The sequence below is a fragment of the Pteropus medius genome, unplaced genomic scaffold (genome assembly GCF_902729225.1).
Source record: "Pteropus medius unplaced genomic scaffold, Ma_sr-lr_union100, whole genome shotgun sequence".
NCBI classification, from domain to species: Eukaryota; Metazoa; Chordata; class Mammalia; order Chiroptera; family Pteropodidae; genus Pteropus; species Pteropus medius.
Genome location: NW_024344436.1, coordinates 5517163 through 5542785, shown reverse-complemented (window position 1 = coordinate 5542785; position 25623 = coordinate 5517163). Strand labels below are relative to the sequence as shown.

Sequence of the window (25623 nt, the reverse complement as noted above, 5' to 3'; positions counted from 1 at the left end):
TGGTGATCGCTTTGCAATATACGTGTATCCAATCATCACATTGTACACCTTAAACTTTGACAATGTGATATGTTAATTATATCTCGATAAAGCTGGGGGGAAAAGAAATGTCTCAAATCAATAATCTAAGCTTCTACCTCACAAAACTGGAAAAGGAAAGCAGAATAAAACCAAAGTAAGCAGAAGTAAGGAAATAAATATAAGAGCATGAATCAATAAAATAGAAAGCAGGAAAACAGAGAAAATAAAAGTTCTGAAAGATCAATAAAATTGGCAAACTTCTAGCAAGATCAACACAGGAAAAAAGATTGAAGCCACAAATTACCAATATCGAGAATGAAATAATGGATTAAATATAGGTTATTACTATAAACCCTGAAGACATCAAAAGGGTAAGAACATGGTGGGTACAACTCCACAGACATAAATTTGACAACTTAAATGAAATGACCAATTCCTCGAAAACACAAACTACAACACTAACCTAATATAAAATAGATAATCTGAATAGTCATACAACTATTAAAGACTGAATTTGTAGTTAAAGAATTCTCAAAATAGAAATCTCCATTGCCAGATGATTTTATGAAGAATTCGACTAATTTGTTTAAATAATTGACACCAATTCTATACAAGCTTTCCCAGAAAACAGAAGAGGAAGGAACACTTCTACATTTACTTTATAAAGTAGTATTACCTTAATATGAAAATCAGACAAATCGTACAAAAAAAGAAACTATAGGCCAACTACAAATAGTACCAAAAAACAAAATAAAACAAAACAAAACAAAAAACTCAAGTTGCAGACAGGCACTAATATACATGCCAAAATTCTTAAGAAAATATCAAATGGAATTGAGCAATATATTGAAAAGAACTAACTATATCATGGTGTCAGACAGGTACTAGACTTATTGGAGAGATCACTTCATAAGTCTAATCATTATATTGCACACCCGAAGCTAATATAATATTTATGTTAACTATAATTGAAAAATAATTTTCAAAAAAACACAATCTACCATGAATAAGTAAGGTTTATTCCAGGCATGTAAGGCTGGTTCAAAGTTCAAACATCAATCAATGTAATCTACCATACTAACTGGCTAAGAAAAATCACATTATCTTATCAATTTATCTTATGAATTGATGCAGAAAAAGCATTTGTTAAAGTTCAACACTTTTCATGATACAAACTCTCAGAAAACTAGGAGTGGATGAGATTTCTTCAACTTGATAAAGAATATCTCTAAAAAACCTACAGCTAACATAATCCTTAATAGTGAAAGACTGAATGTTTTGCCCCTAAGATCAGGAACAAGGGATCTATCCTCCTGTTGTCAGATGTCTCTTCATTTAGAGACTCAAAATGGTGCGGGCCTGTAGGATATGTTGCTTTTAAAATTATGGCTGCTGTGGTTCCTATAGTAGGCCTTGTGGCAACTCTAGATCTCATCAGTTACCTATACAAGAAAAGAACTATGATGTTAACTCACTAATCAGATTTTCAAATAAAGTGGATGAGTAAAAATCAACGAAATACTGGACATTCCAGCTAATGCAATAAGGTAGAGGAAATAAAAGGTATAACAATCAGAAAGGAAAAAATAAAATTGTTGCTACTTTTAGATGACATAGTTGTCTATGTGGATAATCCGAGAAATCTACAGAAAAATCTTGGAACTAATTGGTAAATTTAGCGAGATTTCACAATATAAGAGCAACATATAAAAACTATTTGTTTTTCCATGCACTAGGAATGAACATATGGATGCTGAAATAAGAATACAACACTATTTGCAATTGCTCAAAAAAAAAAATCTTTGGTGTAAATCTGACAATATAATTACAAGACTTATATGATGAAAACTACATAATGCTGATGAAAAATCAAAGAAGATCTAAATAAATGAAGAGACATACCATGTTCATAGATCAGATGATTCAACATAGTAAGAATATCAATCTACGGCCAGGCCACCCTGAACATGCCCAATCTCATCTGATTTCAGAAGCTAAGCAGGGTTAGGCCTGATTAGTACTTGGATGGGAGACAACCTAGGAATACCAGGTGCTGTAGGCATTAAAAAAAAAAGAATATCAATTTTCCCCCAAATGCTATTCCATTTTAACACAATTACAGTCAAAACCCAAGTACTTTTTTTTTTGGTAGATGTAGACAAGCTTATACTACAATTTATATGGAAAGACACAGGTTCTAGAATAGCTAAAATGTTTTGACACAGAAGAACAAAGTTGGAAAAATCACTCTACTCAATGTTAAGGCTTTCTATATAGCTATAGTAATAAAGACAATGTAATATTGACAGAGAGATAGACATATTGATCAAAGGAACAGAGTAGGGAATCCAAAAAATATGTCCTATACATATAATTCCAATAGATTTTCAAAAATTAAGACAATTATTTTTAGGGCAGTTTTAGATTCACAAAAAAGATGAGGAGTTAGTACACCATTTTTCCTGTTATTAACATCTTTCATAAATGTGGTACTTTTGTTACAATTTATGAACCAATATTAATTCATTATTAACTAAAGACTGAAGTCTATAGTTTACATTAAGATTCACTCTTTGTGTTGTACAGTCTATAAATTTTGAGACATGCATATTCATGTATCCACTATTACAGTATCATACAGAAGTTTCACCACTGTAGAAATCCCCTGTGCTTCACCTATTCATCCATTTCCTTTTGTCTAACTCCCCTCTCCCCAGCCACAGACTATCTGGCAACTACTGTTCTTTTTGCTGTCTTTATAGTTATGCCATTTACGGAAGGTCATTTGTTTGGAATCATACAGTATGCAGCCTTTTCAAATTGGATACTTTCACTTAATGTCAATTTAAAGTTTCTTCACATTTTTTCATGGATTGGTAGTTCATTTCTTCTTACTGATAAACAATACTCCAATGTGTAGATGTACAACAGTTTGTTTACTCACATCTTGAAGGTCACTTTGGCTGCTTTCATGCTTCAGCAACCATGAATAAAGCTACTAAAACATTTGTGTGCAGGTTTTTGTATGGATACAAGTTTTAGATTCATTTCAGTAAATACCTAGGATTGCAATCATTGATCATATGTAAGGCTATACATAGCTTTTAAGAAACTGCTACAATTATCTCCAAAGTGGCTGTACCATTTTGCATTCCCACCAGCAATGAATGAGAGCTCCTGTTGGTCCACATCCTCATCAGCATTTGGTACTGTCAGTTTTTTCGACTTTAGCCAAATAGGTTTATTAGTAGTAGTACATTGTTTTTCAAATTTTTAATTCTCTTATGACATATGATGTTGAACATCTTTTCATATACCTATAGCCATTTGTATATCTTGATGTCTGTTCAAATCTTTTGTTCTTTAAAGAGTTTGTATAATTGCATATAAATCCTTTATCAGATAAGTTATTTGCAAATATTTTCTCCAAGTCTGAGGCTAGTCTTTTATTCTCTAATATTGACTTTCTTGGAGCAGAATTTTAAAAGACTAGGTTCTTTTTTTTTGTTTGTTTTTTGGCATGTGGATTTCCTGTGCTTCCAGTACCAATTGTTGAAAAGATAATTCTTTCTTTGTTGGATTGCCTATAAGACCCAGCAATTGTCCTGCTAGACATTTATCTCAGAAAAACTAGGATTTAGGTTTATACAAAAACTTTAATAGCAGCTTTAACTGTAATAGCCAAAAACTAGAATCAGCGCAGATGTCCTTCAACAGGTTAAATAATCTGTCTCGCAAAACCATGAAATAGCATATAGAAAGCAATAGAAATAAGTGAAGCATTGATACATAAAACAACTTCAGTTAATCTCCATCTTGAGTAAAAACCAATACCCATAAGTTATATAATGTTTGATTCCATTTATTTTATTCTTGAAATGACAAAATTGCAGAAATGGAGAAAAGATTAGTGGTTGCTATAGGTTAAGAAGGTGATAGGGTGAAGGAGAAGTGGTATAGCTGTGAAACAGCAACATCACTCCACTTAACAATAGAATATACGTTCTTCTCAAGTGTAAATGGGACATTCTCTGAGATAAACCATAAAACAAACCTCAATAAATTTAAAGGACAGAATTAATATAAAATGATTTTGGCCACAATAAAAAGAAATTACATCAACAACAGAAATAAAATTGGGAACCACAAATATGTGAAAATTAAACAACATTCTCTAAATGACCAATGAGTCAAAGAAGAAATCAAAAGGTAAATTAGAAAATAATTTGAAATGAATGAAAATGAGGATACACTATACTGAAACTTATAAGATGCTGCTCAGACAGTGCTTAGAGGGAAATTTTATAGCTTTATTATATAACCTTCTACTTTAACACACTAGAAAATGAGGAGTAAACTAAATCTAAAGTAAGCAGAAGGAAGGAAGTCATAATGACTAGAGCACAAATTTGTGAAGTAGAGAATAGGAAAACAATAAAGAAAATGAAGAAAACCAAAAGCTAGTTCTTTGTAAAGATCAACAAAATTGATGAACCTTTAACTATAATAACCATGAAAATGAGAGAAAACTTAGATTACTAGAAATCAGAAATGAGAGGACATTAGCAGTGATACAGGAATAAAAAAGGACTATAAAGGGATACCATGAACAACTGTGTGCCAATAAATTAGATAACTTAGATGAAATAAATTTCTAGGAAGACAAACTATTATAACTGACTTAAGTAAAACAGACGATCCAAATAGATCTATAATACGTAAAAAAAAAAAAAAGTCATTAGTAATAAAAAATCTACCCACAAAAGAAGCACAAGCCCAGATGGCTTTACTGCTAAATTCTATCAAATGCGAAAAAAATTAATACAAATTCTTCAAAGAAATAGAAGAAGAGGGAACAATTTCAACTCATTCACTCATTCTATAACACCCTGAGATCAAAACTAGAAAAGGTTTCACAAATAAACTACAAACGAATCTATCTTTTGAATATGAACACAAAAATCCTCAAAAATACAGTGACATGTAAACAGAATTATAAACCATGACCAAGTGGGAGTTAGCTTAGGAATGCAAGAATGGTTCAACATGCAAAAATTAATTAGAATTAGAAAGAAACTTCCTCAAACTGATAAAGGACATCTTTGAAAAACTCACAATTAGTAGAATACTTGATGGTGAGAGAAGAGATACTTTCCCCCACAGATCAGTAACAAGACAAGGATATCCACTCTTGCTACTTTATTCAACATTATACTAGAGGTACTGGCCAGAGCAATTAGGCAATAAAAAGAAATAAAAGGCATCTCAACAGGAAAAGAAGTAAAACTATCTCTAGTCACAGATGACATGATCTTGTATCTAGAAAATCCTAAGTAGTCCAATAAAAAGTATTAAAATTAATAAGTCAGTTTAGCAAGTTTACAGGATACAAGATTAGTATATGAAAATCAATTGTATTTTTATATGCTTGCAATGAACATCTCAAAGTGAGATTTGTAAAACACTTCCATTTATAATAGCATCAGAAAGAATAACAAACTTGGGGATAAACTTTATAAAAGAATTGTAAAACTTATATTTTTGAAACTATAGAACATTATTGAAAGAAATCAGAGATCTAAATAAATGGAAAGATATTTGTGTTCATTGATTGGAAGACATGATAATGGTAAGATGGCAGTATCCCCCAAATTTATTCACAGATTCATTGTAATCCCTGTCAGAATTGTAGCTGACTTCTTTGTAGAAATTGACAAGATGATTCTCAAATTAATATAGAAAATCAAAGGCCCCTGAATAGCCAGAACAAGCTTGAAAAAGAACAATTAAGTTGGAGGAGTCATATTTCCTGATTTCAAAACTTACTATAAAGCAACATTAATCAAGACGGTGTGGTATTGGTATAAGGACATAGATCAATGGAATAGAAATGAGAGTCTGGAAACAACCCATGTTTCTATGGTCAACTGATTTTCAACAAGGGTGCCGAGACCATTAAAAAGTGCTGAGACATTGTATAGCCATATGTGAAATAGTGCAGTTGGATTCTTATCTTACACCATATAAAAAAATTTACTCAAAATGGATCAAAGTCCTGAATGTAAGAGGTAAAAGTGTACAACTTTTATAGAGAACAAAAGCGTAAATTTGCATGACCTTGGATTTGGCAATGGTTTCTTAGATATATCAGAAGCATAAGCAAGAAAAAATAAATTTAGCTTTATCAAAACTGAAAACTTCTATGCTTTAAAGACACTATCGAGAAATATAAAGCCTACAGAATAGGAGGAAATATTTTAAAATCCTGTATCTGATAAGGAACTTTTATGTAGAATGTATAAAAAACTTTTACAATTCAATAATAAATCAATTAAAAATTGGCAAGTGAGTTGAATAAACATTTCTCCAAATAAGATATTCAAACGGCAAATAAGCATATTAAAAATGCTTAACATAGTTAGTCACTAGGGAAATGCAAATCAAGATGCCTTTTTATACCCACTTGGATGGCTATCATAAAAAGTCCGATAATAAGAATTGTTCGTGAGAATGTTACTGAGCTCAGCAAAGCTGTTTTTCTCTTTTTTTAAAGGACAACATAAGGCATCCTTGTGGCGATGAAATGTTGTGTATCTTTAAAAACAAAACAAAACAAAAACCTAGTTGTAGAATAGCTGGGTCCTATAGTATTTAACTTTACAAGGGACTATCAAAATGTTAATCAGTGACTAATATTTTGTGTTCTTGGTAGTAATGTATAAAAGTTCCAGTTGCTCCACATTCTCATCAAAACTCAGTATTGTGTGTAATATATTTTAATGTGCACATATTTTTTTTAAATTTCAGCCATTCTAATAAGTATGTGTTATTATATCATTGTGGTTTTAATTTGCATTTTCTAAATAACTAATGATATTGAACATCTTTTCATGTATTTTATTTGCCATCCATTTACCTTTGGTGACATGTCCTGAGCTTAAAATAAATTACAAAAGAACAAAAATTAAATTTCACAAAAATTAGAAACTTAAATCAACACACAAATAAAATTTAAGGATGAACAATCTGAAGAAAGTATTTGCCATGTATGTGAGAGAACAGGGATAATAAGTCTAATATGGGAAGAGATGATGGATTTTGCTTTCTCTTGAGTGTACCTGCTGCATGTATATACAACCTCCCATTGTACCAACCTAATTTTTAGGGCTCTGACTCCTCACATATGTTCTGGAGGCTGAAGCTGGCAGATACCCAAGGTGATTAGGTCAGAGCTTTGAGAGGCAGGGAGTGCCAGCCCAGGAAGATATAGGCTGGGACTCCCAATAGTCTACTTGCAAACGAAGTTAGCAGACAGCGGTACTGGGAAGGTGTGGGGCATCAGTGGACAGCGGTAGAGAGAACAGCAGGCATTAGGGGTAGGGATGAGGGAAAAACGGACTGTGGCATCAGGGACAATTGGAAGCGGGTAGGGCATTTGGTGCTATCATTTCTTCAAATATTTTTTTCTGTCAACCCCTTCTCTCTCCTCTTTGAGGGCTTCAGCTACTTGTATATTAAGCTACTTTATATTGTTCCATGGCTTACAGGTGCTATTTTCTTTCCTTTTTCTGGATTTGTTCGGTTTTACAGTATTTTTATTGCTATGCCTTCAAATTCACTAATTTTTTCTCCTGCAGTGTCTAATCTGCCATTAATCCTACCCCATGCAGTTTTTCATCTCCATGTTATAGTTTTCATCTCTAGAAGTTTATGACTTTTTTATTATGGTCTTCTATGTCTTAACTTTTGAATATAAGGAATAGTGTTATAATAACCATATAAATGTCCTCTGCTAATTCTGATATCTGTAAATTCTGGGTCAGTTTCAATCAATCAGTCAGATTTATTATTCTCCTCATTTTGGATTGTGTTCCTACTTCGTTGTATGCCTGGTAATCTTTGTTTGGAGGCCAGAGATTTTGAACTTTTCTTGTTGGATGTTACATATTTTTGTATTCTTATAAATCCTCTTGAACTTTGCTTTGAAATGTAATTAATTACTTGGAAACAGTTGATCCTTTTGGGCCTTGGTTTTATTTTTTGTTAAATGGATCTGGAGTAGTGCTCTAATTATTTTCCAATACTGAGGCAAGACTTCCCGAGTACTCTACCCCAAGCCTCTGAGTCATGAGTTTTCCCAGTCTGGTTGGTAGGAACAGACACTATTCCCAGTCCTGGGTGATAACTAGACAATTTTCACTCTAATCCTTTCAGTTAGTTCTTTGCCTGGCCTTGGCCGTTTCTTCACGTGTATGCATTGATCAGTACTCAGACAAATACACAAAGGTATTCATTCCCTCCACCAAGCTTCAGGGTTCTCCCCACGTGGAACTTTCACCTCTCTGGTATTCTGTCCTGTGAATTCTAGCTACCTTGATCTCCCTGGGCTCTCAGCTTCATTTGTTCAACTCAAGTAGTTGGCTGGGCTTTACCTTAGGTCCCCCGCTACCTTTGCTGCACCTGGAAACTCTCTCCAGGTAGTAAGCTGGTGCAGTTGTAGGGCTTATCTTGTTTGTTTTCCATCTCCCAAGGATCACCATGCTTTGTTTTCTGATATCTAGTGTCTTGAGACCATTGTTTCATGTATTTTGACTGGTTCCTTTGGTTGTTTCAGGCAAGAGGGTCAGTTTGGTCCATTACTCATCTTGGCTGGAAGCAGAAATCTCCAACTTTCTGTTTCTTGTCTTCCTTTCCTCTCCAAATAGTATTAAAACACTGATTGACAAAGTTTTCTTCAACAGAGCATTTGCTAAGTGCCGTTTTTGCCTACGTGGTCCCAGTTAGTTCTCGCAACCATGCAGGTTTTCTTAACCTCATCTCCATTTGACAGCTGAAAAGCGGGGGCCAGATTTTTGCTGGTTTGGACCCCAGACAGGCCTGTCAGTCTTGCATCTTTGTACATCTGGTGGCTCCAAAGTTCTCAATGCCTCACTGCTAGGGGAGCTGCCTTACCCACAAAGCATCTCTGGCTCCTCGCTCCTTTAAGAAAAGCTCATGCTGCAGTCTGGCTTTTGAGGTGTCCGCGCCCACATGTAGCCTGTGGGCCAGCTTTGTCAGGCATGCCATATGTGCCTGGGTCTCATCCAGCTACCTGACTTCTGAGTGAGACAGGCAGTGGAATGGCCACTAGACAGAGAAGTAGCCAGAGAGGAGATATCAGTAGCCAGAGTCACCTAAGCCTTCTGATTCCAATTCCAGGCCTCCCTTCCCTGACTCAGGATTATACACAGCTGGCAGAGAGATGACGATGCGGTCCAGGATCCTGGGGTGAAGGTGCTCAGATGCCAAAACAGTTTTCTTAAAAAAGAAACTCTAGCTTCCAGATAATTCTTCAGAAAACAAACATTAGTCTGTACATACTGATTTCATTTCATTAAATTGGCAAGTTAACCACAGCCTTTGGTGCCCAGCATGATCAGGGACCTGGGCACAGCACAGCCAGAACCAAAGACCTCAGTGCTTGGCCTGGCAGAAGACACATGCAAGGTGACCTGTCTGCTACCCTCAGTTCTGCCTGAGGTGCTGCATGACCAGGGTAGTGATCTCCACGTTGTAAAATGAATTTCTGCAAGGAGGGCCCAGGACAGAATTAGATAACATCAAAGACATATTCTGGCTCCAATGTTCCATCATCGCCCATTTCAGGAGAGGGATTCGCAGTAGGGGGAGAAGGTGGAATTTAGAAGGAAAAAGGCAGGGGAAGCCAGGATGATTTGGTATCCAATGCGTGTTCATTTATTTTACACTTACAAAAGAAATCGCCCACCCTCTGCCCCATCCCCCAAAAAAGTCTCTTTTTACAAACATTTAAAAATTAAAACCAAATGAAGATAGACAAGTTAATTTCAGTACAATTATTTTTCAATGTAGCTGTCATAATTAGAGTTTAAATTTCCTACAAGTAACCAATGTCCAAGTGACTTATAGGTAAATCCTGATTATTGGCCAAAAGAAAAATTCCATATTACAAGTTAGCAAATTCTAGTACAAAAATAGTCCGTGTATTGGAATAGCCTTTCCTTTTACATAGGTCTCGAGTCAGTCTACTGACTGCATAATACACTAATGTTTCAGGGTTCTCTCTTTCACAAATGGCTCATTCGTCATAGCTGAAGCAGCACAGTGCCTGCAGTGGCAGGGGCTAGTGTCCACCTCGGGACCGTGCTGGAGACGACAGGCCTGGGAGTGCCTCACTGACTCCATGGCAGCAGTGCAGAGCCCCAGCCCCTGCTCCGCACGGGAGTCCTGGAGGGAGGGATGAGTTGTGGGCAGAGCCGCCCCTTTCCAAGGGAGCAGCAACAAGCCCAGGACACAGGGGAAGTCTACCCAGGAAGCTGGGCTGGCACTGGTACAGGACAGCCCACATCATGCCAGTGTCTCCTCGTCCTACTAGAGCCCGACGAGGTGAGAGGCGACCCTGCGCGTCATCAGCAGCGAGAGTGTGCCCCTGCCCTAGCTGTACCCAGGGCAGGTGTGAGCAGGCTACTTGTCCCTCAGGATGTCGAGCTGTTCCTGACACTCGGTGAAGAGGCGCTGGAAGCGGAGGTTCTGCCCGATGACTGGCAGCAGCTCCTTCAGCAGTTCCCTCTTCCGCAGACCCTGTGGACACAGGAGTGACAGCTGAATGCGAGTGTCAGTGAGGAGACCCTGACTGTGGGGGGCTTTCCTGGCCTGGAAGAGACCCTTGTGTCTACCCATCTGACCCCCTAGCACTCCTTGGAGAAACCATAGATGGATGAGAAAAATTTCTCTGCATGCTGGGAGGGCTGAAAGACTGAGCTGGGGTGTAAGGGGTGGAGTGGCAGAGTACGGGGGAGAGATATGGTACAAGGATACAGCAGAAAATTGAGGGTAGGTTCTGCTCCTCTGTGTTCCCTAAGTCTGCTGGAAAAGTCACCGTTGGCCTTCTAATGCACTGATTAGTGGCCACAGCAGCTTGGCCTTCCAGAGCAGGATGAAAGTAGGATATCAGGGCAGAGGGTCAGATGGATGGCTACCAGGAAGGGCTGCTCCCTCATGCAAATGCTCTCCAGGGGCTTGAGGTCAAGCCCAGGGGTGAGGAGGCACCTGGAGACAATTATTGACTTTGCTTTTACAGTCCTGGGATCTCTGCCCTTGGCTCCTGCCCATGTCTCTTCTATGCATGGACGCACTGGCACCAAGGTTGGCCTGGGCTCTTCTGTAACATGCACTGACAGGCAGGGTCTCCACTGCACAGAACCCTGAGGAGCACAGTTGCTACAAAGGGAAAGCCAAAAACCAACAATACTGACCACTGGAAGAGAAGGCTCAAGATGTTCAAGTAAGTATGGTAACAAGATAAGGAATTACAGAAAAGAACAAAGTATAGATATTAAGTTTGAGCAACACAGTGGTTGAAAGAGATGGAATTAGCAGGAGAATGAACATTGCTAAGACCAAGTCAGAGTAAGGTCAGGTGGAGGAGCAGCTCATGTCGAGCAGGGAGGCGCACAGAGAGGAAACTCTAGGAGGAGAAACTGTATAGGATAAGTAAACGCAGATGGAAGGTGGCAAATGGGCCCAACATCTATATAATGAGTCTCACAGGAGAGAAGGAAATATCTGAAGAAATAATATGGACAGATTTCTCGTAATTAAAGAAAAATGAATGGCCTTAGTTGAATGGCCTCCATCAAGTGCTGATGAAGTAAGATACAGAAAAACATATTTAGAAACATTAGAATGAAAAATACAGAACTTGTGGATATCAAAGACAGAAAAATTCTGAAAATTTCTAAATAACAAGAGCATATCATCTACAAAGAAAGAGACACCAAGATTCACAATAAAGCAGTATTTTTAATATAATGGGGGAAAAAAAACTTCATAATCTACTTTTTTATTCAACCAAATAGTCATTCATATAAGAAGGTATAATAAAAAATATTGTCAGGCTTGCAAGGCCTCAGGTTTGCCACATGTAGGATTCACCCTGAAAATGTTCTGGAGGAAATACTCAAAGTAAGAAGAAATACACAGAGATGATGCTATAAGAAATATAGAAAGTAATGTGATCAATTCTCTTGCTAAAGTTTATGCTGGTCTTAAAAAAAAAACAAGGAACCAAAAAATGTAAATGGTTTGAACTTGTGATGAAAAAGCAGCTTGTCAAATTTCAAAAGGCCAGCCACGATATTGGCAAGAAACACACAAACATAGATACAGAAATACTGAAAGTTAAAGATAGAGAACAATATGTTAGTAAATTTTTAAAAAGAAAGCTTGTGATGTACAATTATCAGACAAACTAGACTTTCAGACAAAAACATTATTAGAGAAAGTCAAGAGAGAAGGACAAAACCACCATCACACGGAGATTTTAATACACATTCAATTAGTGATGGGTCAGAAAAGGAAAAATCTGCAGATTCAGGTAATTCGAACTGAACATTCAGTAAACATGACCTAATGGACATATACAGAATGAGGCACCCACAACTAGAAAACACACATTCTTCTTTGGCACACATGGAAATATGAAAAACTGCTCTAAAAGCAAACCTCAACAAAATAATAGTTCTCATGTAGATTGTGTGTTGGCATGGGCCAAATCCATCCTACTTTCTATTTTTATAAATAACTTTATCAAAATGCAGGCACACTTGCCTATTGTTTATATAGTATGCTACAACAGCAGAGTTGAGTAGTTGCAACACAGGTCATGTCAGTTTGCAAACCCTGAAATGTTTACTCTCTGGTACCTTATAGAAAAAATTTGCCAACCCCTGAGGTGGGGCAGGACCTGCCCCTGCACCTGATATAGATCATGTTCTCTGACTAAAATACAACTGAATAAAACTCATGGATAAAATAATTAAGTTAATTATTAGTATATTGAAAATTAAAAATGACTTACAAGTGAATGGAAATAAAACATCAAATACCGTAAAACTGGAGGGTTGCAGCAAACAGAGGGCTTTTAATAGGAACACTTTCAAACACAAAACGGCTTATGTTAAAGAATATGAAAGAGTGACAACCAATGATCCATGAGTCCAATCTAAGGTACCGAGGTAGAGAAGAGGGGGAAGATATCAGAAAAAACATTTTTAAAAAGCAGAAGGAAGATGATAATAAAAAATTGAAAACAAACATAGAATAGATGAATAAAGAAAAAAATCAGTTTTTGGAAAACACTAAAAAAGACAAATCTCTAGCAAGATTAATCAAGGAAAAGAAAAAAAGGTCAAAGAAATCAATGTTAGGACCACACAAGAGAGATAACTGCAGATACAGAAGAGATAAAAAGATACAGTCAGTACTACCAACAACCAATGAATTTGAACATTCATAGAACACAGACTAATTCCTAGAAAAATATAATTTCTTTAAACTGCCTCAGAAAGAAGTAGAAAATAAGAGTTAAATCTTACCTCAAAGAAACCATCAGGTATACTACATTTTTAAACTTATGTTTAAGAAACTTCCAAGGAACAGATTTTTCCAATCTTATACAAACTCACAAAATAAAAAAAGAGTAATTACCCCCACATGTTCTATGAGGCAAAGAAACCTTAATTCTAAAACCTGACAAGGATGAGAATGGAAGATCCCAGGCCAATTTCACTCATGAAATCAGGTGTACAAATCCTCTATAAGTCATGAGCAATCAATTCTAACAGAGCATTAAAAAAAAAAAATAACTTTGACCGAGTTTATCCAACTGAGATAAAGCAAGGGGAACTTAATATTAGAAAACTCATAAATATAATTTGCAATATTAATAATTTTAATATTATGTACAAAAAAGCATGAGCCTTGGAAAATAAAAAAATAAAATGATTATTTGAGATGACTTGATTGCTTACTCTACATAGAAAACACAGAACTATTGACAAATAAAAAACCAAAGTCAAATGAATTTACATACAACAGCTATGAATAATTAGAAAATATAAATAAAACAATATATCATTTAGAATAGCCACAATTATAAAATTTCTAAGAATAAATTTAACAAAAGATGTGCATGGCCTATGTACTAAAAGTCATAAAACTTTACTGAAAGGCATTAAGAAAACCTAAATGAACGAAGAGTGCTGATGAGAACAGTGGCAAGAAGAGAAAATGGACTAATTTTCAGGTAGAGGCTGCAAAAGGCAGTGGTGTGTTGAGAGCTGCAGGGGAATTGCAGACCCAGGGGTGCCCGGGGACAGAGATTATGGGTAGAATACAAGAGAACATTTAAGGTTGTAGGAAGAAGCAGGAGTGAGACTTTTAGGGAAATAAAAACATTAAAAGCAGCCATATATGGCGGGGCGGTGGGGTGGGTGGGAGAAAGGCACATGCAAAGGCCTGGAAAGAAACATCCCCAGAAAAGGCTTGAGAGGACCATAAGCTTTCATGATGGGCTGAGTAGTACAGATAGTTTGCGAAGACTGGGAAAGATGGCTGTTTTTTTCCAAATGTCCAATATTCAACAAAAGGTCACAAGGCATACAAAGAAACAGGGAAATATGGCCCATTAAAAGGAACAAAATAAATCTCCAGTAACTGACCCTAAAGAAACATAGGCCTGGAACTTGTGTGACAAAGATTTTAAAACAGCTGTCTTAAATATGCTAAAAGAGAACATAGACAGACACCCTAAATGAAATCAGGAAAGCAATATGTAAAGAAAGTGAGATTATCAACAAAAAGACAGATATTATAAAAAAAAGAACCAAAGTGAAATTATGGAGCTTAAAAATACAAAAATTGGATAGGAAAATTCACTAGAGGGGTTCAACAAACAGACAAAAGCAAGAATCAGTTAATAAAGTCAGGTTATTTGAAATTATTGGATCTGAAAAACAATCCAAAAATAGAATGAAGAAAAGTGAAAACAGGCTAAGGGACTTATAGGACACCATCAAGAAGACCAAAAAGAATGAGAGAGAGAGAGAAAAGAGAAGAGAGTTTATTTGGAGAAATAATGGCTGAAAACTGTTCACATGTGAGGAAAGACATGGATCTATGAATCCAAGAAGATCAAGGAACACATCATGTAGGAAAGACCCAAAGGAACCTATTCTGTGACACACTATAATCAAACTATAGAAAGTTAAAGACAAATAGAATGTTGAAAGCAGAAAAGTAACTAGTTATGTAAAAGGGATCCGCAATAAGATAAGAGGATTTCTCAGCAGAAACTTTGAAGGCCAGAAGGCAGTGAGATAACACATTTAAAGTGCTGAAAGAAAAACTGACATGTTATCTAGCAACACTGTCCTTCAAAAATGAGAGAGAAATTAAGACATTCCCAGATAAATAAAAACTGATGGAGTTTATTACCATTAGACCTGCCCTACAAGAACTGCTAAGGGGGTCCTTCGAGTTGAAATAAAAGCACACTAGGCAATAAAATATAAAGCTCTCTGGTAAAGATAAATATATAGATACAAACAAAAACCCATATTATGAAATTTTGTTCGGTAACTCCATTTTTAATTATTTTACAGGATTCAAAAACAAAAGTATAAGAAATGAGACATCTATGTTAAAGGCTACACAATATGTAAAGATATGTGACATCAATAATGAAAAGGCAGAGTAGAGCTATAAAGGATAATACAACGTTTGTGTAAGCAAATGAAATTAAACTGTCATTAGTTTAAAATAAATTGTTAAATAAACAAATCGTTATGACTTAAGAATGTTTTTGTTATCCCCATGGTTACCAAAAGAAAATATCTAGAATATATGCAAAAGGAAATATAAAGGAATATAGTAAGAGCGGAAATGAGGGTCAAAAAAGCCATAAAATACAAAAAACAAAAAACAAAATGGAAATATTAAGTATTTATCTATCAGAAATGAAATGTAAATGGATTATACTCCCTAACCAAAAAAAAGATTGAAAAAAGACTCCAACTATATGTTGCCTACAAGGAACTCAATTTAGATGTAAGGATACACATAGGTTGAAAGTAAAAGGATAGAAAAAGATAGCCCTTGTAAACAGTAACCAAACTAGAGAAGAGATAACTATACTAACAACAGATAAAATAGAATTTACATCAAAAATTGTTACAAGAGACCAAGATCACTGCATAATGATAAAGGGGTCCATTAACCAAGATGTAAACATATATACATCAAACATCAGCACTCCTAAATATATGAAGCAAACACTGTCTGAATTGAAGAAGAAATAGACAGCTTTACAATATCCCATTTTCCATAATGGATAGAACAACCAAACAAAAGATCAATAAGGAAACAGAGGGGCTGAAAAACTGTATAGACCAGCTGGACCTAACAGACACTCCGCCCAAGAACAGGAGAATACACATTTTTCTCAAATGCACATGGAACATTTTCTAGGACAGACCATATTTTAGGACACAAAACAAGTCTCAATAAGTTTTAAAAAATTGAAATCATAAAAGCATCTTTTCCAATCAAATAGAATGAAACTAGAAATCAACAGAAGGAAAACTGGAAAATCCACAAATATGTAGAAATTAAACAATACACCGTTAAACAACCAGTGATTCAAAGAAGAAATCACAAGGAAAATTAGAAAATATCCTGAGACAAATGAAAATAAAAATACAACATACCAAAAATTGTGGAATGTTGCAAAACTACTGGTTAGAAAGAAATTTCTAGCTGTAAGAATCTACAAAGAAAGATCTCAAATACAACCTTCTGTCTTAAGAAACTAGAAAAATAAAATAAAACTAAGCCCAAAGCAAGCAGAAGCAAGAAATAGATATTAGAGCCAAAATAAATAAATGGAGAATGAAAATGAAACCAGAAATGAACTCTTTGAAAAAATCATCAAAGTTAACAAACTTTTAGTTAGATGGACTAAGAAAAAAAGAGAAGACTAAATAACAACAATCAGAAATTAAACAGGGACATTACAACTGATGTCACAAAAATAAAAAGGATTATAAGAGAATACTATGAACAATTGTACGTCAACAAATTGGATAACCTAGATAAAATGGACATGTTCCTAGAAACACACAACATGCCAAGACTGCATCATGAAGAAACCGAAAATCCAAATAGACCTATAATTATCAAGGAGATGGGATCAGTAATCAAAAGCCTCCCAACAAAGAAAAGCCTAGGACCAACCAGATTGCTTCGCTGGTGAATTTTACTAAACATTTATATAAAGAAACATTTACCACACACTCTTTCAAAAACTTGAAGAGGAGCAAACACTTCCAAATCCATTCTATGAGGCCAGCATTACCCTGAAATCAAAGCCAGACAAAGACACTACAAGAAAAGAAAACCACATACCACATTAACAGAATGAAGGAAAAATAATCCCAGAAGATCATGCCAGTTGATTCAGAAAAGCATTTGACAAAATTCAACAGTTTTATTATAAAAGCACTCAACAAACTAGCAACAGAAGAAAACCATCTCAATATAATAAAGGCCAAAGCTAACGTACTCAATGTTAAAAAACCGAAAGCTTTTGCTCTAAGGTCAGAAATGACCACTTTCACTACTTTTATTCAACATAGTGCTAGAAATGCCAGAACAATGAGGCAAGAAAAAGAAATAAAAAGCATTTAAATTGGAAAGGAACAAGTAAGCTTATTTGTTCCCAAACGACAGGATCTTATATATAGAAAACCCTAAAGTTTCCACACGCACACACAAAAAAACTGTTAGAACTAATAAACTCAGCATGTTTACAGAATATGAAACCAACATCCAAAACTAATAATGAACAATATAAAAAGTAAATTAAGAAAATAATTCTACTTACGAAAACCTCCAAAAGAATAAAATACTTATAAATAAACTTCACTAAGGAGGTGAAAGACTAGTACACTGAAAACTACAAAACGTTGCTGAAAGAAATTAAGAAGATGTAAATAAATGGAAAAACATCTCATATTCATGGATTGGAAGACTTAGTATTGTTAAGGTGTCAATAATACCAAAAGTGATTTATAGATTTAATGCACTATCAAAATCCTACTGTCATTTTTCACAGAAATAGAAAAATCCATCCTAAAATTCACATGAAATCTCAAGGGATTTTGAATAGCCACAAGAATCTTTTTTTAAAAAAAGATGAAAGGTGGAGGTCTCATACTTCTTGACTTCAAAACTTATTTCAAAACTACTGTACTTTTTAATTTTTGAACTATGGTACTATATTACCATTTGAAATAAATTTTAAAATTAAAAATTGAAAAACTTCATTTAAAAAATGAAAGGGAATGAAGTGAACTGCTATAAACAAAGCAAAAAATTCTGTTTGCCTGTGGCACCAGGGGCAAGCTGAAAGAGAATCTGCTCTCTGGCCTGAAGGCTGGTATCAATACCAACAGCCACCAAGTGCCACCTCCTACCCTGTGCACTCATTAATAGGTGATGTTTCCCACTGTTTCAGGCAGTATTCTGGAACATAGCTATCACCCACTCTGGACAGTGTCATAGGTCCTACAGTGAAGACCTTGGCAGAGGAAGGCTTCACCAAGAGCAGGCCCTGGCTGGGGAGACAGTGGCAAGCACAGAGCTCGGCATCTGAAGGATGGCTATTTAGTGCTCCAACCCTCTGCTTCCTGTCTCCCTCCTGCGTACATTGAGCCATGAGACTTAAGGAAAAGAAGCTTGAATCTTCAGGTCCCCTGAGGTGTACTGGCAGCTCCTATCACAAAGAGAAACTTCCTCAATATATAAAGAATTCCTACAAACCAATTTGCACGAATTTTGTCATGGATGTGCTCATGGACCATGAGCAGACCAGCTATTTTAGATGATCTACAGGAGGTAGAAAGCAGGCGGAACCACAGTGATGGTGCCCCTGGGAAGGAAGCCACAGACTCTCCTGGGCAAATCCCCAATGAAGTGTCCTGCTTAGAGATGGCAAAACAACCAACAGGACGGAGTGGGAAAGGAGAGTACATGGTCACTAACTGGTGGCCTCTCTGTGCCCTCTTCCCCCTGTGCACCACTCTGGCCTAGAGTGCTTACTTTAGGCTGAGACAGAGATTTGCTAGGTAGAGCTCTTGCTGATGTCTCAAGCTATAGCTCCCAATGTGGCAGTTGGGTTACAGAGTGAAGCCCCATAACCTGGCCAGGTGAAGGGGTTAGTTGGGCACATGCCTACCTGTCTCCTACCCAAGCAGATGGCCCATCAGGCTACCCCAGAGGTGAGGTGTGCTGGGGAAACAGCTCTACTCTTGCAGGTAATTCAGAAAAACCCTTTCCACTGAGAATGGGGACAAGTTGGACAAATAGAAATATACCTCAAACAGCTAATGTGCTAGTGATGAAGGACTGAGCTGGGATGTGGGAAAGGCAGAAATCCAGTGAGAGACACCTTTGCCTCGGGAGTATTTACTGATGAGGAAGAGGCTGAGCAGAGCTTCTACCAGACTTGAGGGCATAGAGGGACCAAAGCAGGGGCATGGGGCCCATGAAAAGTAGAATCCCCAGTAAATCACCTCTCCTTTGTTCTGGCACCCGAAAGACAAGCACTCTAGAATAAGGTAGTACACCAGTCCCTGCATCAACTAGTACCCAGATTTGAGTCCTCAGGCAGCCCAGGAGATTTCAATCCCTGAACTGGGTTGAAGAGGCCTTGCAGGGCTGGGGCAAAGAGCTAGCAGCAGCAAATAAAAGTGCTATGTTGAGGAAGATAACATCACATAATAAACATCACATTATTTCTACAAATAATTTTTCAAATACTAGGTCCAGTAGACAGTCAAAAATAACCAGGCATACAAGGAGATAAAACAATATGAATGAGAACCAGCAGAAACATTTCTAGAAAACAGATCCACAAGGGCTTCTGATATTAAAACTATGCTCATGCAAATAAAAGACTAAATTGAAAATTTGAGGAAGAATTGAAACTATAAAAAATAATACAGCAGATTCCAAAAAAAGAGAGAATATATTATATCTCAGTGATGTTGGGGAAAATGGAAGAGAATATAATCAAAGAGAACCTAGGAAAAACCACAGAATGAATGAAAGACACAGACTCAGAGCTTCATGAAACTTCAAAACACCAAGAGAGGATTCCAAAAGAGCTTGCAAAGCAATGGAAATCAGATTTGTGGCAGTTTTTAGCAACAACAGTGGATGCTAAAAGTTTGTGGCACAACACATTTAAAGCTCTAAGGGAATTGATTCTGAACCTCAGATTTTATTAGCCAACCAAATTAAGATCTATTACAATAAAATAAAAAACAGAGGAGGCCAAATACACACCAAGGCCTTCGGAACCTTGTGAGACTGATCCTCCAATCTTTCACCCTTCCATTGCCATTCTGCTCAGCTGTTCCTTTTATGCTGCAAGACACCCCTCCACACACATCTCAGGACCTTTGTACTTGCTGTTCCCTCTTCCCTCAAATATCTGTGGGGCTTCATCCCTCACCTTTTCTGGTCTCTGTTCAGTCAATTAGGTCTTTCTTGATCATCCAATATAAAATAGCATCCTGCCAGTACTCCGTATCCCCCTTCTCTCTATTCTTTTTTATGGCTCTTATCCCCACCCAATACATTATATGTACTTGTTCATTTGTTTCAAATATGCCTCTCTCCACAAGAGTGAAGATCCACAAAGAAAGGGCCCCTGTTTGCTTTAGTCATTGCTGCCTGCCCTAGGCCTGGCCAGGGAAGTTGTTACATGAATATTTTCTCAGTGACTGAATGAAGCAGTGGAACTTTTGGATCCACAACTTCTCCCATCTCTCACCAACCTGCCCCTTTTCCAGTTCAGTCAATGCACTAGCATCCACCTGGGCAAGCCAAAAGTATCTGAAGGTAAGGCACATACATTATTCTCTTTTCCTTACCTACTTCATATCCAACCACCCACACACCAAATCTTTTTGGTTCTGCCTTCAAAACACATCCTGAATCTGTCTCCTTTCCCCTCTTTAGAGCCATCACACTGATCCAAGGCACCTTCATCTATTGCCGGGACTGTTGCAAAAAACAAACCCCAACTGGTTTTCTATGTCAGCTCATGTCACCTCTGCTGGCTGGTTTTCTACATCAGTTCACATCAGCTCTGTGCAAACTCCTTCAACAGCTCCCCCTGCCTAGACTAAAACTCCAGCTCCATGATTTACTTTCTGCTCACCTCTTTTGCCACCTCTCACTGTCTCTTCTACCTACTATGTCCCAGCCACAGCAGCCTCAATGTGCCATGCCCTCTTTGCATCTACCACCACCTCTACCAAAAAAGCTGTCCCCAGGACTCTGCAGAGCTGGCTCATTCTTAACCTTGGGTTTTATCCTCAAAGTCCTCTTCTGAGGTCTTCTGTGGCCACACTTTGCCAGGCACACTTGTCTTATCACTCTGCTTATTTCCTTCTTAGCACAATCCACAGTCTAAACCTATCTTGTTGACTAAATTGCTTACTTGCTTATGTGTGCCTCCCTACCAGACTGTGAGCTCCAGGAGAGCAGGGAAGGATCTTTTATCTTTACTACTGACCAAACCCACAGCCCCGGGCATGCAGCCTTCCTCAGCACAGGTATGTGGCTGAATGCTCCCTAGGCTTGATGCCAAGGGCCCAGCTCCTGCTAGATCATGCAGTGCTGGAATCTAACCCACTTACTGATGCTGGGACCCAAGGCAGTAAGCTGGAGATGTATAATGGGGAAGAATTTCAAAGGACTTTGGCTTACTTTTTAAATCTCCACTTTTACTTTTCAAGAGAGAATTCTTGCAGCAAGAATGAAAGAAGCACCTACCACTACTGTTGACTCCCACTGGCTTCCAGTGGAGTAGTGAACTGGACCCAGTAAGTCCTTGCATATTTCTCGGAGTCGGTATTCAAACCCTAATTACAGAAAAAAAACAAAAGAACAAAAACAAAACAAAACAGAAATAGGAACACATTACAAAAAGAAATAAAAAATCAAGAATATGCTAAGTTGCTGTGTATATTCAAAACAGAATGAACAAATGCTTATTTCGTTGCCTATGATGGGCAAAATGCTTTTTGCATGTCTCTCAGTTTGGGGCACTGAGACCCATAATGACAGATTCTCACTCATTCACCCACTCCCTTGACAATGTATGCAGTGGCCACTCTGTGTGCTAGGCCCATGGGAAAAATGAGACATGGCCAGCTCTGGGATGAACACTCCGAGGTGATGGGAAAACACGGGAAACTGTAGAAGGAGGGGAGAGCACTAGTCAGATTTGCTTGAGAGAAGACGTCTTAGCAGCCAGTATGAGAAATCAGCAGGGTCAGGAGGCAGCCTTTGGAGGTAAGAGATGGCAAGGATATGAGTTTAGACTGAGGAGGTGGTGACTGAGCAGACAGGAGAAGCAACTGTCAACTCAAGGGTTATGGGCACAGCCAGGTAGAGTGCCAGAAATGTTGAGGCAAGTCTAGGGGTCTGTTGGCACTGCGGGCAGCTGAAGCCATAGGAAATGGATGAAATTACCCAAAGACGAGGGTAGAAAATAAGGATGAAGTTGGAATCTAAGGAATTTCAGAAATCAGTGGGGTCTCCCTTTAAAACTTAAGTCTTCTTTTAACGGTTGAGGAAGCAGGGGCTAGAAAGAGGTGACTTGTGTATGGACATGGGAACAGACATGTGGAAGATAGAGAAAAAGAAGCAAGCGGCAGAAGTAGTCCCACAAACAGGTGCAGGCTCCAGAGGAGGCAGCAATTTTATGCCGGGCATCAAGGTGAGTCCTGATCAACACCCAGGATGAAGCAAACCAGAGAGGAGCCAGAGGAGGGGTTTCCTTAGCGGAATGGAGTGTGAGGCCCAGATGTTACTGGAGCATCCTGGAAAAGGGGTGAGGGCTTGGGAAAATTGAGTGTTCAGAAATGCCAGTGACAACACATTCTGGGCGACCACATAGACTGGGTGGGAAAAGTAAACATCAAACTCATTATTGGAGTCAGATGGGAAGGGGGAGGGCTTTGAACTGGTCAGCCATTAGAGGTGTGTGTGCAGCAAGGTGTATATATATATACATGCAGCTGCATCAGAGGCAACATGTTTGTAGGGGTTTGGCATGTTTTTTTTCTGTCTTTTCTATACTTAAATTTTCTTCTCTAAATCGTAAACAATAATGTTAAAAGCAAAGCAAGGCCAGAAGAGGCTGTGGGGTAGGCTGCTCTGTAACATGAGTAGTGACAGGGAGAACGCTAGGAGGACCAGACCCCAGGCCACAGTCCTGGAGGTCAAGCTCAAGCTGGAGGAAGGCTGGTAAGTCAGACTCCGTGCTTGCCTAGCAGAGAAATGAGAGGTGATCTTGAGAATAGGACAGTCACCTCTTGCAACACACTTTGCTTTCTGCTGACCAACAGGGGTATACTGGGGAGAAGACATGGGTGCTAAGAGCCTTGGCAGGGAAAGCTGGGCTGAAAGGACAGGGGGAGGTGCTGGAAAACAGGCTAGCTCTTCCAGGAGAGACTACAGAAAAGGAAGAGGAATGCAGGTACTCTGGATGCTGCAAGAAGACACCCTCCCCTGGGGTGTCCAGCTTGCTGACCGCTGATACTCTTAGGGTGTGAAGGAGGGCAAAAGTCTGAGTATCCCATTTGCATGTCTTTTCATGAATCCCCTGACTCTACATCATCCCACTGCCAATCCTTCTGGCCCTTAAGGAATACTCTATTCAGGGCCTGTAGTGGAGTTGGATGCCTGCTGAGTTGCCCAGGTTACAGCTCAGGCTTGGAGATGGGGGCTGAGGACCCACCATGCTAACAGGGGAGCCAAAGACCAGGGCCTCCGGGGTAACCATGAAAGACTGAGAGGAAAGAGTACAGAGAGACCTAGGCCACTGCACCTCTGACCTGACTCATTGGCTTCAGGACAGATGTATTGGGACAGGGATTGAGCTGGGCCCAGGAGGATGAAGGGGCCACCAGGAACCTTACCTTCATTCACGAGGTACCGTGCGTAGAGGAGGAGCCAATGGCGGTACTCATGGCTGGACTGCAGGGTGAGTGCTGCCGCGACCTGGTTCTCCAGGTAGGCCAAGGTGGTTTCCTGCTGCACCACATGAGGCACGGAGAAAAGCCGGGCTGCCTGTCTCCCTGAACTGCGGAGACCGGCAGGGTACACATCATGAGGTGGCAGGCACTGCATCATGCAGGAGGCTCCCACCGTGCACCCCAGGGCACCAGCAAGGATCCAGCAGGGGGGCAGATGTTAGACTCCACACTGGCCCACCCATCCTCAGGTCCCAGCTGTGGACCTCCTGGATACTCTGGCACCCGAGGTGTACCCCATCCTGTGCCTGCCATTTAGGCCCCTGAGGTGACAGGCCAGAGGCCCAGATGGCCACCACTACTGCCCAACATGGGTGTCCATGACCCAATGCACCTCAGACTGCCATCTGGGCCCTGAAGTAACAGGGCTTGCTACCTGACGTGGGCCTACAACTCTTGGAACCCACAACTTGCCTGTACACAAGGGATAGCAATCAGAGAGCTGGCCTGGGTGGGACTGTACTTGCATAACCCAGCCACCTTTCCCAGCACTTGGGTCACCTACGTGGAAGCACGGCCCTGGATTATGGCTAAGGGTCCCGAGCACAGCATGGCATCCTGGGGAGGCAGGCTGCTCCTGAAGTCCGCACACTGGGCCAGGGAGTCCTGCTTGTCAGAAACCAGGTTCCTGGGGAGGCAAAGGCAGGAGCTGAGCTCAGGAAAACCAGGAGGTCCACCAGAGGAGGCTGGCGGCAAGGTGAAGAGCAAGTGCCATGTAACCTGTTGTGAGAATACCAGCAAAGACTGAGTGTCATTGCGTTCTCAACTCAGGCCCCTCACGGACAGGTTTCGTAACAAGGGAACATTAATGACAGTGAAGGTCACTGGCAGGGCTCTCGTCATGAATACTTCTGCCCTGTGGTCTTGGTTCCTGGGGCCAGGGGGCCTATTTGTGAAGTGTGCCCAAAATGCTTGCCTACCCGAGGGCCCACATGGCCTAGTCCTTGGAAACTACCAGGAATGCCAGGGCTCCAGCCTTCCTGTGCTTCCACAACATCCTAGGCAGTCAGCTCATCGTCTCCAGACCTTTCACATCTTTGTGAAGAAAACATTCTTCATATACGTTTAAAACAAACAGCTGCCTTTGTAAATGTGTTCGAAATACAAAGGGTCAACATTTCCCTTCTTAAATAGCTGGCTTGTTTCCATTATTATAGTAATCACATATACACGACATTTTGCAATTTGGAAGAGCAGACAGTTGGGAGTTTTTGAGTTTTTAAAAAATTTTTTTAACTCAAGAACAAGATCTCAGTGTGGGATAAATTTGTGCCTAGCAACTCTGAATGGAAGTGCTAGAGGTTAGTAGCTTGGGTCTAAAGGATCAAAGGTGCAGATAGAAAAATTTCTTGGAGAGGCTGGTACACAGTGTACTCAGTTTACCTGTCTGGGTTAGGATTTCTGATGGATAAAGAGATTTTACAAGTACAGAAAAGGGTTCCAAATTCCAAAATGGGCATACTTGGTAACCACGCAACCTTACTAATTTACAAAGTCAGCTGGAAGTGCTACTTGACTCCTCTTAAGCTGCGAACTTAACAAGTGCTGGCAAAGCCACTGTGGAGTTGGCTCTCTGTACACTAATGACAGTTAAGGAGGTCAACCTGGGTATATATATTTACAACCATAAAAA

The 25623-nt window shown here is 38.8% G+C and overlaps 1 protein-coding gene and 1 pseudogene across 7 annotated transcripts in view; one reads left to right on the top strand and one right to left on the bottom strand.

Moving 5' to 3' along the window:
- The first annotated feature begins 1964 nt into the window (after nt 1–1964).
- LOC120610586 (uncharacterized) lies at nt 1965–2083 on the top strand (annotated as a pseudogene).
- Nucleotides 2084–9730: 7647 nt separating this feature from the next.
- The window catches only part of HIRA (histone cell cycle regulator), a 79964-nt gene continuing 64071 nt past the window's right edge, over nt 9731–25623 (bottom strand). For 6 of the 7 annotated variants that reach the window (XM_039872896.1, XM_039872897.1, XM_039872901.1 and 3 more), the window contains 3 exons: nt 24496–24618; nt 23877–24040; nt 9731–10620 (listed from right to left, as the gene is read on the bottom strand). In XM_039872896.1, the coding sequence (XP_039728830.1) occupies nt 10163–10620; nt 23877–24040; nt 24496–24618 (745 nt within the window). In that variant the 3' untranslated portion in view covers nt 9731–10162. Of the gene's footprint in view, nt 10621–21723; nt 21813–23876; nt 24041–24495; nt 24619–25623 lie in introns of all 7 variants that reach the window. The other variant, XM_039872899.1, reaches the window with a different exon arrangement.